The sequence below is a fragment of the Manacus vitellinus genome, unplaced genomic scaffold (genome assembly GCF_001715985.3).
Source record: "Manacus vitellinus isolate BGI_N305 unplaced genomic scaffold, ASM171598v3 scaffold_11_pilon, whole genome shotgun sequence".
Classification (NCBI taxonomy): domain Eukaryota; kingdom Metazoa; phylum Chordata; class Aves; order Passeriformes; family Pipridae; genus Manacus; species Manacus vitellinus.
In genome coordinates, this window is record NW_021938895.1 from 8,503,684 (window position 1) to 8,522,737 (window position 19,054).

At 36.0% G+C, this 19,054-nt stretch overlaps 1 protein-coding gene across 9 annotated transcripts in view; it reads left to right on the forward strand.

The window, feature by feature from the left end:
• The window catches only part of FAM49A (family with sequence similarity 49 member A), a 53,122-nt gene that overhangs the window by 16,053 nt on the left and 18,015 nt on the right, over nucleotides 1-19,054 (forward strand). For 2 of the 9 annotated variants that reach the window (XM_029965808.1, XM_029965810.1), the window contains exons 3-4: nucleotides 981-1,049; nucleotides 17,791-17,870. In XM_029965808.1, the coding sequence (XP_029821668.1) occupies nucleotides 17,801-17,870 (70 nt within the window). In that variant the 5' untranslated portion in view covers nucleotides 981-1,049; nucleotides 17,791-17,800. Of the gene's footprint in view, nucleotides 1-980; nucleotides 1,050-13,768; nucleotides 13,915-15,649; nucleotides 16,037-17,790; nucleotides 17,871-18,058; nucleotides 18,139-19,054 lie in introns of those variants that run through there. The other 7 variants (XM_018088812.1, XM_018088820.1, XM_029965807.1 and 4 more) reach the window with 6 other exon arrangements.

A 19,054-nucleotide genomic window follows, 5' to 3' on the forward strand; every position in this document is an offset into this window, starting at 1 on the left:
CTCTTTAGGCAGAAATCAAGCACTCTTACTATTTTGAATTTAAATGATAAAAATGCATAATTAGATTAGAACCAGTTTTTAGTCATATATCTATAAATATAGCTGCAGAAACACAACCATGTGTTTTTCAAAGCTAAAACTTAATTAAACTGATTTATGGAACTGATGACTTGGCCTCTGAGGTTTTGTGGATAGTGAACCTGAATATCTGGGAAGAGTGTTTGTGGAGTTATATTAGCATTATTGAGGTTATGGTTGAAATGGAAGTTCACTTCCAAGTTTTCTGTAGTGGATTTATTTTTCTTGTTACCTTTGCCTTTATTCTGGAAGCAAACTTGCATCTCTCTAAGTTATTTTATTTAGATGGTTGAAAAAGTGACATTATGGACGAGCTGGTGCCCTTGTTTTTCCAGTAGATCCCCCCTCTCCACCACACTTGCAGAATGAAATTATCACTATTGGGCATTTAAATTACATTCTTCATTTCAGTAGTTACAAAAGATTGGAAAATTAATTTCTGAACTTAGAACTGCTTTAACTGGACTTTTTCAATATAAATACTGTTTCAAATAAGTATAACCGTTGTACTAAATTGCTAAATGTTTTGGAAATGTATTCCCATTTTCATGATTTCATTATTATATCTTTTAATTCTGTGCACACCAGTATTAGTCAACATTATTTTCCTTTGGTTCTACCAGCCTTTGCAACAGCTCATTATAAAATCCAACTTAAATTGATTCTGTTCTGCAGAATTATATGGGATAAAGTTTAGTTTAAGTAGCTGATTGTTTTGACCCAGCTGCATTTTTTAATGATATTGCTCCAAAAATTTTTAAATGATACAAAGTTCACTTTGAATAGAATAATTTCTATTTTTCCTGGGAATTTCTTTTTTAAACTAGAAAGCTTAATCTGAAAATTGAGATAGGGAAAAGCACAGTGATCCCAAGTGTAATCTTGAATGTTTCTCATGACAGACGGACATTGAATGTTTAGCATCACCTCTTTGGATTTTTGAATGTGAATTGGAACCACTGTATTCCTAGGTAAGACATAACCAAGTGTTTGTGTTAAGTACTCCCTTTCTTTTATGTGTGAAATGCAAGAAAGCTAAAGAGTGCAATATGCTGGACTTTACTTTGTGCAGTGTTTATGTCTTTGTTGAATGAGTCCAATGTTATTTGACCTTTTAAATAATAATAGTTCACTTGCCCTAAATTTTAATATTCCCTGAGAGAAACCGCACCAACAAATGTATGACCATCTATGTGCAGGATTATCTTTATGATCGAGTGTGTAGTTGTTTGATCAGCACGTTGCCGTCCAAAGTGGCAGGTGAGTTCTGTTTGCCCCTTTTCTTCTATCAACAACTTCACTCAGCAGGATATGCTGGTTTAGGGAATTTGCTACTGAAAATCTGTGGGATTGCAAAGGCTTCCTGAAGGATTACTTTTGTCAGTTTAGAACTCTGCATCAGCTCACTGCAGACTCAAACAAGTACTGGTGTCAATGCAAGGAAATCAGTGCCAGTATCTGCAGCAACAAATTGTTTTATTGGCTTTAAACTTCTTGTTTCTCTCTGCTGCAAGAAAAGGTTTGATATATGAGGAAGTCTATGAAGGGGTTGTGAACAGCTGCAGACTTCAATAACTGAGGAGGAAGCAGAGGAGCTAGAAGGTTCTGATCTGTAGATGTAATTAAAAGAGAATTTGTCACTGAAGATTAACTTTTTTTAGTGAAATACTAGAGGTTGTGCCAATTTGGCTATCCATGTTTTCTGCGTAGGTTACAAGGAACAGAAGGGAGATCTCAGGGTCACACTACACATGTGGCCAAGTTGAGGTCAGCACTGTGACAGGGTTTCCAGGCTGCGAGTCACAGACACCAGGTCTGCTGGTTCTACCCCAAGCACTGCTGTTTGCCAGCCCTTTCTGGGCTGCTGGGAAACGTAAAACACACAGGAAATTCGACTTGGGCACTTGCAGCATCTAACGCTTAAGATCAGAAGGGCAATATCTTTGTCGTGGGAAGTAAGGCTATGCTAGATGGTAGTTTTGATCTGGTGTTTTCTCAGAGGTGGAAGCCACTGAGTATGGAAAAGACTCTTTGAGCTAACCCTGCTTTATTAACAGTGAATGATGTCATTAATTAAGCTGCTATGAGAGGCATCCAACAAGCAATGCTGTGGGCAAAAGACCACAAAAACTTGCATTTGTTGCAGGTAGAAACAAACCCAACATGGCAGCAGCCTGACTGAGTTTCTGTTAAAGCAGGTTCACAGTATCCAGGTGAACACAAAATAAAGGTGTTTGTAATACACAAAATAAAGGTGTTTGTAATCATGCAGGTATACTCAAAAGAAATAAAACCAGGTGCAGAGGTGTTTGGAAGGTGTAGAGATTCATTAATTTAAGGCCACAAAGGATGTGGAACCAGCATTGTCGAAGGCAGCAATATTCCTGTTTCAGTTCACTGGATGGGTGAATAAACCCAGGACCAACAGAGAAGGTGAATGTGAGGGGTGACAGGAGAGACTTACTTAGATGAAAGGCTGCAGTCAGAGCTTTGACAATTTCTGCAGTGTAGGAAATTATTCTTCTCTGTGTTTTAAACTAATGATGTGAACTTGTAAGGACTGTATACTTTACCAGCGAAGCTACTTTGCGTATTTTATTTTTAAGTTTTATTTTCTCCTTTAAAATGCCTTCCAGCCTTCCATTTTGTTGGAGTTGTATGGAATTTGAAGTAGGAATTATGTATATGACATACCTATTCAATTTTATAATAGCAATTTAACTAATTAATAGGCCAAGCTACTTTTTAAATGCAGGATGATCCTTCTGACCCAGAGAGGACAGAATCTCAAAAATGAGTGCTCTGCATGGGCTTATCTACCCCAGGGGTGAGGAGGACTGAGATCTTACAGACAGGACAAGTAGAATGAAAAGGGAGAATAAAAGGAAAAATGGTAGGAATGGAGATAAATACTTTTGACGTGTCAGAAGAAACAGAAAATGAGGAGAAAAAAGGAGGGTGAAATGAGGAAATAGAGATTTGTTAAGTTACGGATTATTTCAAATATTATTCCATAGAAAGTTAATATTACTACAGCATGTTTCACTGCTTTTATTAAGCTAATTGGCAGGAAATAATAGGAATTACAACTGGCAGGAAAATGTATTAGTTTTTTTCTTTTACCTGATATATTTTTGAAGTCCTAACTGTTTGCTATTAGAGACCTTTTACAGTTATTAAGACTTTTTTTTCCAAATGAAGCCCTTAAATATGCCTTTAATGACTTTAAAGATTGATTTTTTTTCAGAAGACTGACAAAATACAAGCTATAGAAGCATCTGAAGATTTTTTTTTTAAAGAAAATATTCTGAAAATCAAATCTTAATATGACAGTGACAAGCCAATAATAAACTCTAAATACTGATGTGACAGAAGCAATTCTTTGTGCTCATGGCTCTGAGCTCCTTGAGCTGTGCTGGGAATTTCACATGACAAGGATTTTGTTTCTCTCAGTGCAAAGAGAAAGACTGCATCTCGTGGACCATTTTTAAAATGACCAGTATCCCTTAAAACTGTTTGGAAAAGTATGACATTAAATATTGCTTTAGTTCTCCAGAATTTGAATTTTCCTATCAGATTAAATAATTGTATCTGTGTTGGCTTTTAAATGACCTTGGGGGCAGGAGAATGTGGGGTGGGAAGAGAGTAAACTAGTTTTCATTTTCAGTTTCCTGTTTTCTAAGTATACATAGGCAAGTTTCTTAATTAAATAATACCATAGTAGATCTAAGTTAGACAAAGAACTATGATGGTGAACTATGATGATTCAAGTCTTCAGATGGTAAGTATATTCTGAAATAGTAACTGATTGACAAGAATTAGGCATCATTTTCTACCAAAAGCAGTGTGAACTGTTAAGATGAAGTTAGCAATGCAGGGAGAACAACATCAAACATTTAACCTAATTTCCACAATTAAGTTGGATGCCTGAAGTATGCTTCACTAACTGCTTGAGGTGCCAGAATTAATATCTAAAGCTGAATCTCTGGAGTGAATTTGTACTTCACACACAAATGTGTCCTTGGGTATCACCTCAGGCCACGATAACTTACTAACATCTCAGCTACCTTGATAAAATAAGCACTGTGGTCGTAGAACTTCAGAATGCATGTTAGACATTTTTTTAGAAAGTAATTAAAAGTTTATAAACAAGATGATAACATTTCACACCTGTTGCTATGCAGTTCTTGGAGTACCTTGTACAGGCCTGTTCTGTACTGTTGCAAGGAGTACCATGTAATGAGGTTTTCAACACTGATTACTAGTTAATTCTTTGGCAAGTATTTTACAGATATAATGAATAATCATGTTTTGGGAAGACCTGTGAAGAAAAGTACTCTGATAACTGTAGGGGGCTGCCTTGCATTGTTGGCCAGATGTGTTTTCCCAAGAACAGGGCACAGTCTCAATCTGGAATTTGGCTGTATGCTAGATTTTGGTCTGTTGTGCTAGACTGTGACTCAGTCAGAGCCTAAAATTAAAATGCTTTTTCTGAGTTTTGCATCCTCAAAGAAGGATGGTTTCCCAGCAGATGTTAATGATGACTTGTTTGCTAATTTACAGCAGTGAAACTTAATGAAGCTTTTGAAATAAAGGGTAAAATTTTTCTAAAGTAGCAAAAGACACATTATTGACTTCTTCTGAAATAAAGGCTCTAATATTTCATCAATAGCAAAAAGTACAGCTTTGTGTTATCTCTTTTTTTAATAAAAAATTTTGCAGGAGATTTTTCTTTCACAAAAAAGATTTGCAAGCTCTTTTTTTGCAATGTTCACCTTCATTAGCACAACTTGCTGACTTCCTTCCTCAGCTGCAGTTCTTCCTACACTCAGAGGTCAGAAAAGAGCAAGATCAACAAGCCACACATCTGGCTGTCCCTCTTTCCAACTGGAACAAAGAAACAATTTTTTAATGGCTTTTTGAGTTAATTGTAAACAATTTGGTTTTGGAGTCACTGACTTGCAGCAAATGTTTGTAGTAGGCGGATGTAGGGAAAAAGGACCATGTCCAAATGCAATTCCTCTGTGGCCAGTGAGGAAAAAAAAATCACTTAAAAAAAAAGGAATGTCTTGCTCATTGTAGCATTGGAGTATGCTGAGAATTTTGAGTGCATGTATAGGACATTTCACAAGCTTAAAATATATGCTTTGATGAGGCAGGGAGACACTAGTTGCTCATTTAAATTTTCTGTAGTCTTGTCTACAATAATACTGATTTTTTTCCCCTTTATTTTCTGTAGCTATTTATGTATGAACAAATTGACAGTGATAAAAGACCAGGGACAAACAATAGGAATAGGGGAAAACTACTTAAATGAGAGTTCCGTTCTAATACTTTTTTCTGGTATTTCTACTGTTCCTAAAGGCATTTTTCCAGCAAACAATTGTCAAAATCCCCCAATATTTACAGTCATTAATCCTTAAGTAACATTTTGAAAACAAATCTCTAAATAATTAGTGAAGTGTCATTTTCTTACTTTCCCAATTACTGTAATTTTTTAATACTATATAGCATCGGGTAGCATCAGTATATCTAATTTATTGGATTTACTTTTTTTTTTAAGTGTTTTATCTAAAGTAAACACATGGTGTGACTTTTATACTTCACAACAGGAAATACTAGAATTGTTGATTTGCAGCACTACTGAAACCCCAGCTACTTTTAAAATACCTTGTTGTACATTTATGTGTCTAATTTGAACTCATATTGCTCCCAGATTTTGGTTGCTCTGTTTAATAGGTCTGTCATGATGGTTTTATTTCTAACCTGACAATCCTGCTAAATATTTCCAAATGTTTTGATGTGAAAAGTAAATTGGTAATGCTGTTTGGAACAATGCCAAGGTTTAGGAAAAACTGGAATAAAACGAATCATTCCAAAAAAATGTTTTCCATCAATTTGTTTGCGGGGGATAAAATGTTCTTTATGATGATTATTTTTTGTCAAAATTAGGTGTTTGGGTTGATAATGCCACTTAGTGGATATCTGCCTCAACTGCAGCCCCCTTGCAAAACCAAATCAGGTGCTGGACAGCTATCTTGATTTGTATTGGAGTTTTCCTCCTGCTGGGAATATGCTGAACATAGCATGTTTTCGAAGAACCTTTAATTATCAGCCCCTTTTAAGGAATTTTATTATAGCCAGTTCAATTTCTGAATTAAGTGTATTAAATGTAGGAATTATTTATTACAGAATTTTAAACTTCTTATACGAAAGTAAGGCTTTTTAATTTAATTTGAAACAGTAAACAACAATCTTGGTCACTTTGCTCTGATTCTTTAGGTTAATAAAATATTAATTGGTACTATGGTGGTAATTTTAGGCAATACTTCATTTTAGCCCTTATGGTTGGAAGATGGGTGGCTGGGCAAACACTGACCTAGAACAAGCCCGTAATTCAAGAACTGAATTGAAGATTCAAGTTCAAATTAAATCAAAGTCTGATTGAGAGTAGTTATTACCTTTTGTCGGGTGACAGTGTGGAGGCCATACCCAAACGGGAGTGTAGGACTCAAATGGGCCTTGCTGGAGTTGGACTTTTTCTGACTTCAAATAATTCTCCTTCAGAAGATCAGAAAGGTGAGATAGGCACCAAATGTGCATTCCACCACTGTTATTTACAGTTATTATTTCTTGAATATATTCCTTCCATAAAAATTCTACAAAGTAGTTTGGATGGTAGTATTAATAATGTGGTGTATTTGATATAAAATTTAAATATACAAAAATCCAACTTTAATACCAATGTAGATATACATATATATAGTTTATATTGTTCATATATGTATATTTTTCCAATATTAGTGTTTAAAAAAAATCTAGTCTATAATAAAAGACTATTAATCTTTTTGCAGTTTAAAGACTTTTTTTATAGGAAATATTTTTGCACTTTTGAAATGTGTATTGATTTAGGTCTTTCAATTTCTTTTCAGTCTATAAACTCTGTTCTTTGAACTTTTTTTTTTTTACCAAAGTAAATTTGCATTACTTGCAAACCTGATAGTCTTCAATCACTGAGTATTTTTTACTTATTTTCTCAGGCTTTTCTGAAGTTTTTATTGATGTCGTTTTTATTAGTAAGTCAGTTGAATAAATTGCAACTAAAATAGTAATTGGGTCAGAGGAGAATAAAACAAAATTCAATTTCCAGAGATGTTTCCAGTGCTGTGCAGAATTCCTTGTGTACATGAGTATATGCATATGCTTGGGGAGGGGAGGGGTGTCTGCCTGTGTAGTTTTTACACAATTTGAATTTTTCAACAAAGTTCTAAATATTTTTTAATTTCCTATTTAAATAGCTGCTTATACTTTGAAATTTTCTTAGAAACTAATGAAAGGATGTATTTATTTTAGATATGACTTATGCCACCTCTAAGTGTGAATGGCAAGTTAGTTACAACTGAAAATGAAACAAGGTTATGTGAAAGCAAAATTTCAAATTTTGCTCTAAACCTAAATATAGTGTATTTTCTATAGTTCCATGATTTGCCTTTCAAACAGGATTCAGCAAAGGCAGTAAGAAAATCTTGGATGTGACTGCTTCCTTCCATTTTCCATAGCAAGTAACTGGCATTTTAAAGTTAGTGTATCTCATACCACGTATCTCTTCTTTAGTCAGACTACCAAACCATTTCTTCTTTCTCAACTTTTAGACTGCTGCTTAACTTCAAAAGAAATAATGCTAATCAAAACTGCTTGAATAATTGTAAATAGAAATGTTATTTCTGTTCAGAAGGAGAGAACAGGACTGGTGCTAGGACTGATGTGGAGTGTGTCAGATGCCCTGCTGAGAACACTCACCACCCTCGGGATTTCACTCTGCTAAGCCTAAACAGCCCCCGTGTGCTGTTCAACCTTTGAGTGGAAATGACAGTCGTGGTAATTTTCAATGCAGTCGTAGTTACTTTTAAACTAAGTTCTGAGTTTCAGCAGGAAAAAAGGGAAAGCGATATAATTATTTTTTTTTAATATTGGTATTAGTTCTGAAATGTGGTTATTCAAATATTGTCTGGGTTAGTTTGGGGTTTTTTCAAGCTGTAAGGGTAGAGGAGAAGGTCATCTACTGATGGAGGAGCTGGAGTCCCTGGAGGAATCCAGGCGGACACGTGGGTCTCCTGCAGAGGGATGTTGGCACTGTTGGGCTGAGCTCAGCTGGCGTTAGGGCTCATCCTGGCCTTTACTTAGATGGGGAGACGGGCTCTGGAGGTGGTCAGTGCACTGGAGCACCTTATTCATTATAAAGAAAGGCTGAGGGAGCTGGGCCAGTTTAGCCTGGAAAGGAGAAAACTGAGAGGGGACCTCATCAATGTCTTTAGTTATCTGAAAAGGGGAGCACCAAGAGGATGGAGCCGGGATTTTGCCGGCAGTGCCCAGGACGAGACAAGAAGCTGATGCACGGTACCAGCCCGGCTGAACCCGAGGCGGAGCTTTCCTGGGCGGGTGCCCGGGGAGGCCGCGGATCTCCGGAGCCGCGGGGCTGTTCCGCCGGGCGGCAGCAGGGGGAGCCCCCGCGCCGCGAGTCCCGCTCCCGCCGCTTCCCTGGAAAACCAACCTCCGGGGCTGGCGCGTCTCCTGACGGGGAGGGAATCAACCGGCGTCAATCGGTTTGGGGCCGATCACCATCCACGGCGGTCAGTCAGATAAAAATGGATGTAGAGCAAAGCAAAGGAGTGGAGTATAAGGTCACGACTGCGCATCAATTTTATCTGTTTAATAAAAAGTTACCGTGCAAATTTCATTACTTAAATTAGGAATAGCTTCCAGTAGTGATTAGACTTAATTACTGATGAGCCTGTCAGGATCGCTAGGTGATTTCAATTTTTTTATGTTTACAAGGAGTCTTAATTTTTAATTAAGAGGATGGTTTTAATTTGGTGTCGTCTGCAGTAGGTCCTTCCCTGTTTGTCATCTTAGGCAAATAGCAGATTTGTTAATATACCCAAAAAAGTTACAACGGTGTTTAGCTAGCTCGTGTTGGGGCACAAGGCTTGTTTGGCAGTCAGTGTAAGTAAAACACTGGTTTTGAAAACAGGTTTACTAGGGAATGCACTTCTTAAAGTATTAAGCACAATATAAAATTAAAAATCTTTGTGTTTATATCATTAAGAGGGTTAATGTGCTTGTCTACTAACTAAATACAATTTTCAAAGCAGGCTGTTTTGCAGAAAAATGGCATGGAACCATTCTGCCCCGTATGTCTTAATGAATTGAGTCTTTAATGTGAAAGAAAAGGAATTAAGAAAATAATATCAGTAGGATTTTAAAAGTGATACAAAGTTAATTAAGAAAAAAGGGGGAGTTTTATTGAAATTTATACTTTTCTGTAACTCATGCATGCTTACCCTCACCCAGAGACACCTGGGTGACCTTTTTCTGAAGTTCTAAATAATTTTCTTAAAGTCTGTATTAACCTCCAGTTTATCTACAGTGGTTTTTTGAATATTTTTTTTGCCTAGTGGAACTCTTGCTATTTCTATCAACAGCTTTGTAACAGAAATTGGTCAGGAAGTTTTCTTATTTTGTGTAATGAGATATTAAATAAGACCACTATTGCACAAGTGGAAGTATTTTAAACTAATAGCAACTAATCCCTACAAAGATCCACATTTCATCTTTAATTCCTCAAATTGTGAGCTATTGGTACATATAGTCAGCCATAGCTCTCTTAATTCCACTAATGTCAATATCTTCGATCTGAATGTGTTGTCTGCTTAGTATTTTAATATATTGTTTGACTTCCCTCCCCTTTTCCAGGAAGCAATACTTGTAAAGACTGCTTTGGATCTGTATCTTACAGATCTGGTTTGTACCCTACAAACCAGAAACACAAAATTGCAAAATGCATTATGTCCTACCTACTGACACATTTAGAGCAGATCACTGGCAAATACACAGTAAGGAATCCGGTCACTGTAGGATTTATGGTTTCATATCTCAGGGCTTGACTGAGATTAGATGTACTGCTTTGGCATTTTTGTATTAAAATGAGAAGTAAAATAGAGAAAGACGAAAATTAGGATGCAAAGACTTATTCCTGTTATCAACTGGCACAAGAAATAACTTGAAAATAAAATCAAACTGAGGAAAGTTTTTACCATCTTTGCCCAAAAAACTAGGTTATGATGGTTTTCATCTAGTTTTTTCAGCCACTTCCACTGGATTTTCTGTGAGTATGATAAAAATACTCTGTGTGGCATAGTCAGAAGACAATAACCAGCAGTCATTTATAGGCAGAAAGGACCAGCAACATTTTTTTCCTGTTTCTAATTTTTCACCCAAGAGTCTGTTTTTGATTCTGTATCTAAGAACTTATCTGATCAAGAATAGATTTTTCACTCATTACATTCACAGATATTGAAACCAGCTACCTTCTCAAATGTTCAAATCATTAGATTTCCAAAACTGAATGGTGTTTAAGATGGCTTACTTCCTGTTTCACTATGATTTTGGTGAGAAATTATGAGGACAAGAAACTTTTAAGGGGAAGATGTTGGTATGGCTGCCCTTCTCTTACAAAAGCTTGGAAGAAATCAAACTCCACTTAGGAAAAAATACAGTGGTTTTGTTTTGAAGGAAGAGACACTTAAAACTAGCTCTCCCTGCTGTGTATCAGTTTGGTAAGCAGTGATATCCTGCTTTGCTTATCTAACAGCATCAACTGATAGAGGCTCCATTTATCATGTACAGAGGAATTATGTCCCCATTTTGTGTAAAGCATCTATGCAGGCAATGGCATATTCAGACTAGGTTACCGTAGTTACTCTACACTCAGACAGAAAAAGCTAAGTGCAACAGTATTTTCCTGATTTCAAATATAATTTTATTCTAATTACTCAATTGGCTTCCATTTCACATTTCTGTTGGTGTTTTTTTGTTTGGTTCATTTGTGTTGTGGGTTTTATTATTATTATTATTATTATTATTATTATTATTATGACCTATGAATCAAAATCCAGATATTTTGGTTGGCTGGTTTTCATTCTTTCATGATGGCTGCTCTGACATTATGTACTTTGAAAATACATATGAGTTCTGTTCAAAGTATATTCAGGTGTGAGAGTTGACATATAGAAAAATCCTCCTGTTGGATAAATTTTAAGTTCATCTAAGGTAATTTTTTTCTTTTTTTACCTTTTAATTTTAACGAAACCGCAAGCCAAGTTCTGTAATCCTTGGGGCTACGGGTACTAATGTTGATGGCCAAGTCTTTAAACATTTTATGATTAGTGAAAATGTATTTGTTATTACAAACCATTTATTAATTCCCTTTTACTTGCCTCACTTTTTTTTAGGTTTTAATTGTGTCCTGCAATCTGCATATCAGTTAACAGCAAAAGCTCTTGGCTGGAAGTGTTGCTTATCTAGGAATTTTAATAAAATGATTGTTCAAAGCAGGAATGATTCTTTTATCTTGAGTTACTTTCACCTTGAGCGACTTTCTTCTCTTATTCCACTTTTCACTTCTTTATATCTATTTTTTGGCTTTGAGTTTGTTGGGGTTTCTTTTTGTCTGTTTGTACTTCACCTGCCTAAGGAATGTGTGGCACTGATTTTTCTTTGCTTGCATATAGGTTTTCTCTTGGTGTACTTTATGTATGTCATTTATATTATGAAAATCTTCTAAATACAGGGTTTAGAGGCCAGCATTGGGGATAATTTTTTTTTCTGGAAAATGAATGTAGCTTGCTCTCTGAAAAAAAAAAAAAGGATATTTGCTAGAGAATACTGTATGTACTTCACTATCAAATATCTTATATTGGTGTTTTGTGCAGTTAGCATCTCAAACACAAATATATGACTATTTTTACTTTTTTCTTTTCTTAGTATAACAATACAGTCTTAAACTTATTTCTAAAATGAATTCCGTAGAGGATTAATACCACTTTTGAAAAATAAATATATTTGCACAATTGAGACTATTAAATACCAGTTGTTCTGTTATTCTTAGTCAATGCAACTACAATTTATAAGATTTAAACATTTCTCAGTAAAACAGTGGAAGATAATGATAATAACATATCCATGCAAGTATTCTTAACTATAATAAAAATGGAGAGATGATTAAAAAGAAACCTACTGTAGAGTTTGATGGGAATAAATTATAGGATCATAGGATCATTTAGGTTGGAAAAGACCTCCAAGTTCATCTGCTAACCTGATCCTGCAAATCCACCACGCCTCTAAGCACCACATCTACAAGACTTTTAAATACCTCCAGGGATGGTGACTCACCCACTTCCCTGGGCAGCCTGTTGCAATTCTTGACAACCCTTTCAGAGAAGAAATTTTTCCTAATATCCAATCTAAACCTCCCTGGTGTGACTTGAGGCCATTTCCCCTTGTCTCACTGCTCATTATCACTTCCATGGTCCTGCTGGCCATACTATGACTAATACAGGCCAGGAAGCCATTGGCCTTCTTGGTCACCTGGGCACACACTGGCTCATGTTCAGCTGGCTGTGGACCAGCACCCCCAGGTCCTTTTCCTTTTGGCAGCTTTCCAGTCACTCTGCCCCCAGCCTGTAGTTGTCAGTTGTGCAGGACCCGGCACTTGGCCTTGTTGAACCTCATACCACTGGCCTCAGCACATCAATCCAGCATGTCTAGATCCCTCTGCAGAGCTTTCCTGCTCTCCAGACGATAAACACTTGTGCCCAACTTGGTGTCATTTGCCAACTGACTGAGGGTGCACTCCATCAGAGAATCACAGAATCATTTAGATTGGAAAAAGACCCCCAAGTCCAACCTTTGAACGATCACCACCAGATCAGCTAGACCATGGCACTAAGTGCCACATCCAGTCATTTCTTGAACACTTCCAGGGATGGTGATTCCACCACTTCCCTGGGTAGTCTGTTCCAATGTTTACAACCCTTTCCATGAAGAAATCTTTCCTGGTGTCCAACCTAAATCTCTTCTGTCACAGCTTGAGGCCACGTGCTCTCATCCTTTCGATAGTTGCCTGGCAGAAGAGACTGACCCCTGCCTTGCTACAGCTTCCTTTCAGGTAGTTGTAGAGAGCAATAAGGTCACCCCCGAGCCTCCTCTTCTCCAGGCTAAACAACCCCACTCCCTCAGCCACTCTTCATAGGTCTTACTCTCCAGACCCTCCACCACCTTCATAGCACTTCTCTGGACATGCTCCAGCACCTCAATGTCATTCTTGAAGTGAGGAGCCCAGAACTGGACACAGTACTCAGGGTGCAGCCTTACCAATGCAAATCTCCTTGTCCATATCACTGATAAATGTATTAAATGGGACTGGCCCCAATATTGAGGCCTGGCAAACCCCACTAGTGTCTGACCACTAGCTGGATGTAATTCCACAGCTGAATGTAACTCCACTCACCACCACTCTCTCAGCCTAGCAATCCAGCCAGTTTTTCACCCAGTGTCCAGTGCACCCATCCAAGCCATGAGCAGCCAGTTCTCCAAGTAAATTTTTTGCATCTTGCACTTCTGCTGTTTCCTTACGAGCATTTCAACAAACTGTATAAGTGAATATCACAATGATTTGGAATCCTGCTTTTGGTCTGAGAGATCTTGAGTTTGTTCAGATGCTGGTGTATTTTTGAAACCACAGTTAATTATTCATGCAGTAAGGTCAGTTCCAGTGCTTTAATGGCACTGATGTGCTTAATATAGTTCCCTCAGACTGTGGACTGGATGCCTCCTGTCTCTACTCATGCAGGTGTGCCACTAGAACTTATGATTCCGGATCTTTCAGTGCCTCTTCTGAGCTTGGGAGCCTCTGTTTCTCCTGAAACTCCCAATGGAGCTGCTCATGAGAACACTCACAGCCCTGCTTTGTTAGGGTGATCTAAATGAGTTTAAGCAGTAAGTATTTGCTGATCCAGCTCATTTTGACAAAAGCCTTTTAGACCATGTTTATGCAAGCAGGCAGATTTAGGAAATAGTATCTAGCAAAGGAGCACTGATGAGCAGCAAAGGCTTGAGCTGGTGAACGTGTCCTTTTTCACTAACATGTGGTTTAAATGCTTTATCTGTCTATCTTCAGTGTAGCTGCAATGCTGCTGATAGTTTTGGGTTGGTGCTGATTAAATTAGTCCTGTAAGAGAAGAAATCAATTAGTACTTCTCTAACAATTTATATTTTACTGTAGCTGTCATTTGAAAGGAGTGCAAAACTCCACACTTGAAAATTATGTAGTTGCTTAAAACAGTGTGTAAACAAAAATTTTAAAGAAGAGTTAAATAACATGATATTTAGCTTCAGACATTCAATGTTTAGTTACTAATACCCAGTTTGTGAACACTTACTACATTTTCAAAACTGGATTTAAATATATAATAAGAATATATTTCGGTATATAAGATCAATGGCAAATTTGTACGGTTGAGTTCTGATTTGTTTGGGGGAGGGGGCATAGTGTTTTATATATCACAATTCAAAAATAAACTGATTGGTTTAGTGGGGGAGAAGAAATTTATTTTCCCATCCTAGGTAATACCTCTAGAATGTTGAAACTGAATCAATGAAATTTTAGGAATACAGTTATGTGTTGGAAAACCAGCCCATGCTATTTTGTTCAAAGCTCAGATTTTTAAATATGCTACTGGATAATGGTAAAAAAAATGCAAAATTCTAAATGTACCTTCTTGGTCATTACTGGTGTTATGGCTTATGTCTGTGTGCTACTAATTAAGTGTTGAGCATCAAAAATCAAGCAATGAGCTTTAAACTATCAACAGTATCTTAAAAAAGTATTTTCTATATGCTTATGTAATATCTTATGGTAAGCTTTAATGATTTGGGTAGCAGTAGAGAAAAAGAAAATGCAAACGTTGTCAACATGTCATAATTTTTAAAGCATAGTTATAAGTTAGAATTTTAAGGGATTCAGAGACTAAAGAGAAGCCACTGTCATTTAGTAGTGCAACATCAGCTATATTTTTATATATGCATTGAGTCTCATTTCAACATTTAAACTGATTTTACAGTAAGTAAAATAAAATGCTTTCCAGTTTTATTAAATGGATTTTTATGCTCTTAAGTTAAACCTTCCTTATTTGCTTCTGTGCATCAGCTGTTATTTGCATTTTTCTTGCAACCACAGTATATATCCTGACCTGCTCAGAATGATTTCCATTAGTTACTTTGAAATTCCATTAAAAATTATCCTGGAGGTAACTTGCAGTTCCTGAGGTTTGGCATATGTTGTTAGAGTTTTTAAGGAAAGAGAGTTTGGAAGATCCAAGTACTGGGAAGCAGCACACTATCCAGAATAAAATAATTCAGTTTGAGGCAAGGAATTGTGTTTATTAGCACATCCATTAAGGTGAAGGTTGGCCTTTTAATTCGGAGTCAAAACTTAGTGTTGAATGATGAATTATACTTGAAAACTTCTTGGAACTAGATGTTGCTTTTAGTTTTGTTTTTTAGAAAACCATTAAGAAATTATTTCAATTCATAGAGAATTAAAGCATGTTTAGTAGCTGCCTGAACCATATTTTCTGGATGTTGATGTTGAATATGACTGTTTTTGAAGTTGAGGTACTTTGAAAATAGATGATGTCAAACCAGAGCCTTCAGGATCATTGGAAAATGCTGCCTGACCATGAACATGTGTATAAGTTTGTACAGGGTTCTGTTTCATACTTATGACCTAAATAGCTGAATCAGTTTTTACACAAGGATTGAAGGAAAGGGGAATAAAATGAAAAACAAGTTAAAAAATACAACAAAAGTTCCGGAAAAATACTCAGAAATCTCCCAAGCCGAGTTGTGCTGTACTTGTGTAAGAAGGATCAGAAAGCAGAGCTTGGGCACATGACCTCAAGCTACTCAGTGCAAATGAGGGAGCATATCCTCAGGTTTTTGGCACAAAGGGTTTCTTGCTGTTCGAAGCATACTATCAGCTAAACCAGTTCTGGATGCAGTGCAAACTTTGGCAGTAGAAGAAATGGTTGGATACTCTCTGAAGATTGAAGGCAATGAGGTAAGATATGGCTTAAAATGAGTTGAAAGTGAAGAATCCATGCTGAGTCAGTCATTTAGATTGTGTTACTATTGCATCGTGTAATTTTTTTCTTTCAAGGTTGTGAAAAGGAAAATAAGTGTATACACATTATCTTGTTCCTCTTAGCTAATGCTGATAAAATGTATTATGCCAGTTTGATGAAAATATTAAATTATTGAAGATACAAGTTTTAACACTTATAAAATCTGTTTTGCTTTGTCTGCATGTTTTTCCCCTTTCTAGGAACAGTGTATTTTTTTTTCCTGCATATAAATGAATGTAACTTTACAAATAATGGAAAATGCTTCTTTATGTTTCAATTTTGTATATGCAAGATGCTGCTAATTGCAAAGGTCTTGACAGTCTGCTCACTGGATTTGTTCTGGGGAGAAAATTTTGAAGTAGTATTTAATGCAAAACAAAGCCATTTGTCTAACAAAAGCCTTGTTTACATGAAGCTGCATGCTCTGAAGAGAATATTGATTAAATTTATATCATTTTATGGTATGATTGTGGCTATTTTGAAATCTGCAAGCCTCACAATACCTTCCTAGGTTTTCCTGCTATAGAAATATATCCCTTATATGTACATAGAAATTAGGATTGATGATACTTTCTCTACTGTAATGCTTGTGGGAGAACTTGAAAAAAGCTTTGTCTCGTAGTATCAGCCATGTACATGCTTAGAATAATTTTTTGTGGTCTGATTTCTTAAGTGGGAAAAGAGTTAAACTGAATCACAGATGAACATCAGATCTGAGCCCCAAGAGCTATGGCATAGAGTACTGAGAATATTTATCTTTGAGGCAAAAATCAGTTTTCAACCTGCATTTTAAATCTAAAATTACATTTTTCTACATCCCTCCAGGCAAACCTTTGTCCTTATATGTGCTTTTCATGGTCTAATTATTCTCTCTTCTGACAAAAAGTTTAAGTTTGACCAAGAAAGCTCTACTTCTACATAGTTTTAGAATAATTTATCTTCTTAAGGACTGTACTGGTAAAAAACTTTTCTTCAAATCTCCTTCCTACTTATCTTTCATAGAGGCTTCCTTTTTTAAGAATTGGTCACTTTTCCTTTTGGGAGTTTTTCATAACTTGGCATGCAAAGACTTCCAAGATGATAAAAGATAGGAATAACAGACAAAAAGATAGAGTTTGAACCTCCTCTTTTTTCCTTTTTTTTTTTTTTAATGCATACATGCATTTTTAAAAGTTAAAAAGAGCTGTTCTTTGTGATAGATTGTTGCAGTAATATTTTATAAAATCTTGCTGATTGGAAACAGATCTTTTTTCTTAAATTGGGTTATTTTCTTAAAATAACATGGATTTATGCTGAGGAACCTAGGACAAGTATTAAGACCTCAGTTTTTACTTTGAAATGGTGTTTGCTAATAAAGAATCCAGCAATTTAGAGGATTTACAAATAGAGATGTAGCTCTGAGTTTGTTTCTCTTGAGATGTAAATAAACTCATAAATACCTGTTTATATTCTGGGATGTTATATGGAAGTTTAAATTTCAGTTTGTTGAATGGAATTATTTCTGTGTTTGTCCAAGATTTTCCTCTTTCTTTCACTACTTATAAATACCACAGAACTGACCATCAAAATGTTTCTCATGGTCCAGAATGTGACAAAGTGTAGAATATATGATGCAGACTGTGTCAAGCCTTTAGCTGTAGCATTCTGTGTTTATGTGTATAACTGTTTACGATTTTGTTGCATTTACTAGGTTTGCTGGGATGGGTAATCTTCTTAAGGTCCTTACCAGGGAAATTGAAAACTATCCACATTTTTTCCTGGATTTTGAAAGTAAGTTCAAACAATTACAAGACAATGAGAGATTCTTTTCCCTGACTTAACAGCAAATTAAGGAAAAACTTTTAATATCTGATTGCTTAGAGTGTGTATTTTCCACCACAACCAATCTGTCCAAGTCCTTGTCTCTAAAATCACTTGTTCACTCAGGACTCCTTTTCTCTTCCTTTTCTATTTTTCAGGAACCAAATGGGAAATCTTTTAAAAGTTCTCACTTGCACAGAGCTTGATCAGGGGCCAAATTTTTTCCTTGACTTTGAAAGTGAGCAAAGCTTCTTGCCTGGCTTGCCTTCTTTGCTTATTATTTCCTAATAAACTGCATGTGCTCATGCATCATAAAGCAATTCAAAAGGGATTTGCAAACAAATCAAATTACACTTCAGTAGAATACTGTTTTTTGATATTTGAAGAACCATACAAAATTCCTTCAATTCATTCTGAGCAGAGAAAGAGACAGAAAGGTAGATATGCAAGTAAAACCTTACCTTCAGTTAAATTCAAAACGTTTATGAGCCATTGTTAAATTTACATATGAGTTAACTCAGCCTCGGCTTTTTTTAACAAATCAGGGTTAAAAAAAAATTATGATTCTTCCTTGAATGGAAATACCTATTTGAAATAAAAAGCTGAAAAAATATAAGCAGTGGCGGTGTAACTATTTTGGTTGGTTCAGTGATGATTTAACTGGGATTATAGTTTCTAAAAAGTAGTGAAGGGGTCAAAGTGTATGCCCTTGATTGCATCTCTCTTAATTGCATGGTTATGAGTTTGCAGAACGGCATTCTAATTTCCTCATCCTGTCTATATTTCATTCAAAGCTGTTTCACTTTTGCTGATTATATTTTCCCTGCATGTACTTCTAGACATTCTCATCAAATCCTTTAATATGGCTTTAATCTTTCTTCACTACATACATGAAATGCTTTTTATTTAAAACACTAACAGTGTGTGATGTTTTGTCTCTTAATACCTCTCTTCTAAAAAAAAATTCAAAAAAAAGTTTTGAGAGAAGCCAGTGTCTTTAAAATAACTTTCTTTTGTAGCATTGGTTTAAGAGAGCATTTTGGGTGTTTAGACACATATTTTATCATCTTGAAACAGTTTTGTTCTTTCATTATTTATTCCTGAATTATTTTTCTGAAAAAAGTAACTGACACATTCTGAGTGTATGTGTGTGT